The 6,945-nt window shown below is 33.0% G+C and overlaps 1 protein-coding gene across 1 annotated transcript; it reads left to right on the top strand.

Annotated features, from left to right (window-relative positions):
* Window positions 1–4,541: 4,541 nt before the first annotated feature.
* On the top strand, window positions 4,542–5,728 carry LOC130941720 (deoxyuridine 5'-triphosphate nucleotidohydrolase-like). The gene is made up of 3 exons (XM_057870296.1): window positions 4,542–4,997; window positions 5,099–5,190; window positions 5,282–5,728. Exons 1-3 carry the CDS (start codon window positions 4,651–4,653, stop codon window positions 5,524–5,526), a joined length of 684 nt encoding a protein of 227 aa, XP_057726279.1. The 5' UTR covers window positions 4,542–4,650; the 3' UTR covers window positions 5,527–5,728.
* Window positions 5,729–6,945: the final 1,217 nt, after the last annotated feature.

Here is a 6,945-nt window from a genome sequence, read left to right as displayed (position 1 = left end):
TACTAATGGTCTTTCATTTTTTTGTACTATCAAGACCATATTGCATAGAAGTCGTGATGCTATTTCTAAATCTATCCTCTTTGTATAGGAATATTAAGGGATACTGAAAAGCGAAGTACAATAGATGGAGAACATCTATCCTTTGCAACTTTTTTTTATGTCATCTGAATAATTATATCCCTATTAAAGATTGAGTCGTCTATGTTGCCAACAATTAGAATGATAACTCCAGACACAGTGGGTAAATTATATACTCTTCCATCCTCTTTCCTCTTCCTGATTAGGTTTGGTTTGATTTCAGAAGTTCTTCTGTTTCTAAATCTATCTCTTGTAGATCGAAAGGTTTTGGTAAAAGGGTTACAAATGTTGAAAATATCCTTTAATCGGTTTATGATTTAGAATTCTAAAATGCTTGTTGATTCACTAGATCTGAGAATGTCGAGACCATTCACCCCATTAAGCAATCAATACACATTATAGAATGAATTTATCATTTGCATCATCAATTGTTAGCAAGTTAAAAATTGTCATGCATATCTAGAGGATAACGGTTGATATCTTGTTTTGTATTTTTTCTCCATATCATATATGTACAATTGAGCAAACCTGGACCTATCATTATTAGTAGGGATCAAACTTCTAGTTGAATGATAGTTTTGACCACTTATAAAGAAAGTTGGTAGAGCTATTCCATTGTTTGTAAGGATATGTTTAGTTCAGTGTTCTAAAAATGAAACCGGATAGGCCGATTCGACTCGGTTAATCGAAAATCGGTCCTCTAACTGGTCTGGTTGACACAAAAAATCACTTGACAAAAATCGGTAAAAAAGTAGTTGAACCGACAATAAACCAGTGAATTGATCAGTTTTTAATGGGTTTTTAGAGTTTTAATTTAAAATTAAAAAAAAAACCCTCAAGCAGTCAAGCACAAATATATCTGCTACCCTTTTTTCTTTCTCTTTCTCTCTCATAAAAGGAAGAACTCTAACATAAATATCATGGTTTTGAAAACTAGACCAGACTGACCGGTCAGACTGGTCCAACTGCAAATAGGCAACATTAACGGTCCGATCAGGCTTGTAAAATCATAGTCGTAAAAATTGAACCGGACTGGTTGGTTCGACTAGAAAACCGGTGAATCGAACTTTAAGCCACTCAGCCATCTTGCTTTTTATTATCTTGACAAAAACTAATTTTATAGTTATCATTTAATTAAATAATTTTATAAATATCTAATTTAATTTAATTTTGTATTATCTACTTTTTGAATTAATTATATTTTAATTATGTATCATTATTAATATAAATATAAATTTTACGAAAAATTTATTAATCTGCTTGATCTATTTCAATGCTAGTATTGTGATTAAAGTTATCTGTTTTGACTTTTGATACTAGTGTTGAAATCTACTGATATTATAGTTAGATGATAGGCTCTGTGAATTAATTAGGTGGTGTACTAATATAATTGTTATTCTTATTGTGTCTTATGCTTATTTTTATATTGGTTATTTTTAGAATTTGAGACTTGATTCTTTATAAAATATTAATGAAAATATGTATTTCAAATTTTAATTTTAAATTTTTGACTATTTTATATTTTTATTTATGTGAGACCGGTTTTATCGGTTCAACCAATAATTTATCGGTTAAATCAATAAACCAATAAATAATAACTTGATCGGTTCAATCAACGATTCGATTCTAACAACTATGTGTAAAACCACGATCAGGAAACCATTGAAAAACCTCTAAACCGGTCGGTCGGACCGAATCAAGACCCGCCCGGTTTACACAAAAAAAAACTTTCTCCCTTTCTCTCTTTCTTTCAGAAAGAAATCACAGAAACGAAGCCAAAAAAAACCCTAGCACTGTAAGGCTACACCACCGCCGCAAGGAGTGGCATATTGCCGCCGTCCATTAAGTTCGCCGTCCGTCCATCTATCTAGCTTCACTCGTGCCCAAGTCTTCAACCCCCGTTCTCTGTCACCGATCGCAGCTGCTTCCTCGAGCTCGGTGTCCGTCGTTTTTGTCTGCTCAGCCGCGCTTCCGCCGCCGTTTGTTTGCCCTTCACGTTCGCCTCTTCATTCAGACGTCGTCTTCCTTCGCGTTCTTCGCCGTTCGCGTTCACTCGCCGTTCACCATTCGAGTTCGCATTCGCGTTCGTCTGGAAGTCACGTTGCTCTGCTTCAAACTCTACGACCAACCCGCGCGCTCCACCTAACCGTCGAACTGCTCTCTTTTGTCGCCGCCGTGAGTTCCCTAACTCGCCACCAATACTCTGCTTCAAGCTCTGTAACTTCTGATTTCTATTACAATAAGTAACTATTTGATTTGGAAGTGGTTTGGATTTTTTTCATAGATTATACAATTGTTATGTTCTCTTCTTTATGACATTGATATCAAGCTTTGAATTTTCTTATTTCGTTTTAATTTTGCCGCACTCAACATGTTTGATGAAATGCTTTAACCATATTTCTGGTTGGTTTTATAATTTCTAACTTTTAAAAACTTTAGTAAGTTGATTGCATGTGAAATTAAGAATAATTGGATCTTAGTAATTAGGAAGTTTTAGCTGCACAAATAGCATCTTTGTAGAAAACATATTAGCATGATGATTCCACTTGCATTAGTGTTCTTCTGGTAAATTTTAACTGTTATTGTGAACTTGTTACTTTGTTAATTGTTCTTGTGTTGTTGTTCTATTGTTCTTCTGTTATCTTTAATTTTTTTTTTGTGTTTGTTGTGATTTTCTGTTCTTAGTTTAAGTTGTGATTGAAGGTTCTTTGGTGTGTGGGTATTCTTTACTTTCCTGAAAGCTGAGCTTTTAATTCTTTGAGCATACACGTATCAAATTATTGTTTTCAGCAATGCTGATTTTTACATATTTTTTTTGGTTGCTTTGTTTTAGATGTTCCTATTGGTGTTGTTGTGTTGTTGCTGTGATTTAAATATTCTTTTGATTCTTTCTTTTTTTGTGAATGCCCAGTCAGTGCTTGGTTGAGTGGTTTTGCTCACTGATTGTATTTAATAATAAATTTTAAATTGATAACTCTATTACTTACTGTCTGTTTCAGTAGTTAAATTTTATTAAAGTTTCTTGAATTTGCACTGCCTATCTTACTGATTCACTATTCCTTCATTGCTTTTTTTTTGTTGGTAATCATTGTGACGAGCTTTGTTAAAATTAGGTTGAAAACTATTAATCTTTTTTATTTTTTACTGTTCTAACTTCTGTTCTTATTAAAAAATTTGCAATTGGTGATTTTATAATTTATTATATGCTTCATGTTTTCATTGTTCTCTGTTCTTATGAAGAAAAAAATTTGCAATTGGTGATCTTTTGATTTATTATATGCTTCATGTTTTCATTGTTCTGTTTTTATTGTCTAATTGTAATAGATTTTGACTTCTGAGTTTGTCTTCTAACCTATGAATGTAATTGTTGACTGTTACATGTGTTATTGGTTTATTGATGTGATTAGAAATTGTATAAATCTTTGTTAATAATTCAAACTTAGTTGTTGACTGTATTTAATTTGTGCAAGTTTGTGTTTGTGATGGTTGCTAATTATAAATTTTTACTTTTGAAAATAAAATTTTTAATAATTTTATTTTATATTTAATTAAATCGGTTAAATCCTAGTTGAATCATTAAATCAGTCAACTTACTGGTTTATTAATCGGTTGGATTTTTGGAATCTTGGTTTAGTTTATATTTTATATTTTTATTTTTTTACTCTTTAGGACTTTGTAAAAAAATAAAATAATACTTTTGTTTTTAAGTTTTTCTTTTTATAAAAAACTTATAAAAAAATACAAACTAAACACTCCCTAAATTTTTTATATTTATTATCTTTATAGATACGATGTTTGAACAACTTAATTAGGAATGAATTTTTTCAATTTTCTGTCCTCAAGTGGTGTTGTGATGGCTAAAAAATATAGATATGAAAATGGTATGAGTGATATACTTTAACATGATAATTTTTTGTGATTTTTAAAACTGTGGGAGGTACATAAATCGAACGGTTCGATTTCTATATTTTTAATAAATCGGATGGTCCGATTTTTACCTCTCTAATTAAACGACTCCACATTTGAAAATAACACTGCAACAGGCCACAATTTAAAAAAATACTATTACCATTCCAATATTAAAAACAAAAAAGTGGTTGTTAAGTATACATTTTTACTATTTTCTGTATGTTTTTTTATTTTATTTAAAAAATATATAATAAAAAATTATGTGTAACAAGTAACAACACGGGAAAAATTTTAAAAAATTCTATTGACCAACCTAGTCAATTACGGAACTACCACCATCTTTAGAAGTTAGAATATATACTTTTTTGGTATTTTAGAAGTTAGAAGATTTGCTGGTCCTAGTTTAAAAAAAAAGATGGGGTAAGAAGGCTATAGCGGGCATTTGAAGTTTGAACCCAAGCCCATTTCAATGTTTGTTGTCTAGTTCAGGTGCGGAAGAGTACTATAATGGATTAATGGTTGCAGTTTGAAGTTTCAACACTCAATCTCTACTTACCATATACTGCCCACTGTGGCAGTGTCCCCTGTCTTCTGCGAGTTCTGTCTATCCCGCTTTCATCAAAACAAAGATGACACACAACCACACCCCCACACCCAATAAAAATGGCGGGAAAATTTGGCGCCACTATTCCACTCTCCCTTCTTCGTCTATATAAACCCTTTCCTTCCACTTCTTATTCCTTGTCCTCTCAATCCTTCTCTCTTCTTAACCACCGTTATCCTCATTTCTGCAACCGCCTTGTTCTCACCATGGCCCAACCAGACTCCCACGCCACCAACGGCTCCACCGTCGCCGAGATCCAAGAGCCCTCCCCCAAGATCCTCAAGATCCACCAGGACGCTGACATTTCCACCAACCTTGCTTCTCTCCTCCGTGTAAAGAAGCTCTCCGACAACGCTGTTCTTCCCTCTAGGGCTTCTCCTCTCTCCGCCGGTTACGATCTCTCCAGGTACCTCTACCTCTCAAGTTAAACTGAAACAGTTACTCTGTTAGAGAAGCCGAAGCCGAAACCGAAACTGAAATTCCGTTTTATTTTGTTTTTTCTATTAGTGCTGTGGAGACGAAGATTCCGGCGAGAGGCAAGGCTCTGGTGGCTACTGACCTCAGCATTTCTATTCCAGAAGGCACCTATGCCCGCATTGGTGATTAAATTACGATTTCTTAGTTTTTGTTCGGGTTACGGTTTCAAAATTGTTTTTGGTGCTGATTTTGGGGGTTTTTGTTTCTCTGCAGCTCCGCGATCGGGTCTTGCGTTGAAGCATTCGATTGACGTTGGTGCGGGTGTGATTGACTCTGATTACAGAGGACCGGTTGGGGTGATACTGTTCAACCATTCGGATGTTGATTTTGAGGTGAAGGTTGGTGACAGAGTTGCACAGCTGATTTTGGAGAAGATTGTGACTCCTGATGTTGTTGAGGTTGAGGATTTGGATTCAACTGTTAGGGGTGAAGGTGGGTTTGGATCAACTGGTGTTTGAATTTAGGGATTAGGGCTTGGTCTTCCTAAGTTGAGATTTTAGGGTTAGTGGTTAATGTAGATGGAGAAAGCTCTTTTGGTAATTTTGTGGACCAGTTGGTGGGCGTTGTAGTGCTTTTCTCCCAGTAACTACGATTATTAGGGATGTCAACAAATTATCTTTGGTTTTTATAAATGAAACTACTAGTTATATATTTTGTTCATGACTGTTCTAACTCTAATCTCTGGTTTTATTAATTCAAAGATTCAAGTATCTATTATCTGGACAAACTACTTGACACTTAAGGAACATTACTGTTTCATGCATTTTTGAAAATGTATCCTGTTATGTTGGAGGTTTGAACTATGAGGATCGTGCTACTGGAGATAGTATTGTTTTGTGTTCTCTGTCTTCCTGGGCTTATATTTTGTTTTTCGAACGTGATTTAATTGTTATCATCGTTTTATCAATCAAGTTATTAGGTTATTGGAACTTTGAATATTCTAATCAATTCAAAGCTCTGGTTCAACTAGGCCTTTAGAACTAATTATATTATATAATTCATATATATAAATGTTAAAACATTGCCTAATGTAAAAGAATATCATAGACTACAATTATCTAATTTAAGAGGAATTGGTTTGTGGATCGTCATTTACAACGATGTCAAATGTATTAGCTCTTTTAAAGAGTCTGCAAAAGTTGGGTATGTGAAAATGTAGAAAAAAGTAAAAAACCAACTTTGAGCTGTTTGGAAATGTCATTATCTCAACTGGTATACATCAAGACAAAATTTACGTGGGACTATCCACATTCTTGGAATGCATCTTGGTTGATTCCAAATAATGAAAGGATGCGCTAATGTTTGACAAGAAGGTTAACGGTGTGAATGAAAAAATGAAGGTAACTCATTTTTATTGGTGTTATATGGACTATTTGGAGAGGAAGTTTAGTGCCTGTTACAATAGAAAACACCATCATTTGGGTTAACCGTGCATGTATATTGATAACATCAAGTAATTAATGCATTTGGTTTTTTGAAAATTACAAACACATTAATTATAATCTCTAAAAAATATTTTCAATAAATCGCAATTATGATTATTATTGGAAATTTAACATGCTCTTTTAGTATACAAGTTATTATCCCGTACACACAAATTATGTTCTCGTATATATAATTTTTTTATTAAAGGAAATCAAATAAAAAATATATATAATAATTATCACTATAATTATAATTAAAAATTTAATAATTTTTAATATTAAAAATATTAAAAGTAATTAGTTGTTTTAATTAATTTAGATTGGTTGAGTGATCATTTTATTTGTCCGATTAAGTAAAGACTAAATAGGGAGTAGATCTTCAGCGAAAAAAATTGGATAGTGTCAATTGTGATCTCTCACCTTTTATTGTTCTCTCTCATATTTAATTTTGGT

Source organism: Arachis stenosperma, chromosome 7, assembly GCF_014773155.1.
Source record: "Arachis stenosperma cultivar V10309 chromosome 7, arast.V10309.gnm1.PFL2, whole genome shotgun sequence".
NCBI classification, from domain to species: Eukaryota; Viridiplantae; Streptophyta; class Magnoliopsida; order Fabales; family Fabaceae; genus Arachis; species Arachis stenosperma.
Note: the sequence above shows the minus strand (reverse complement) of the source record. Positions and strands in the feature narration are given on the sequence as shown.

Coding starts and splice junctions, on each gene's coding strand:
- LOC130941720 (XM_057870296.1), top strand. CDS start 4,651: ATGGCGGGAAAATTTGGCGCCACTATTCCACTCTCCCTTCTTCGTCTA. Junction 4,998..5,098: donor GCCGGTTACGATCTCTCCAG/GTACCTCTACCT, acceptor TTTTTCTATTAG/TGCTGTGGAGACGAAGATTC. Junction 5,191..5,281: donor AGGCACCTATGCCCGCATTG/GTGATTAAATTA, acceptor GTTTCTCTGCAG/CTCCGCGATCGGGTCTTGCG.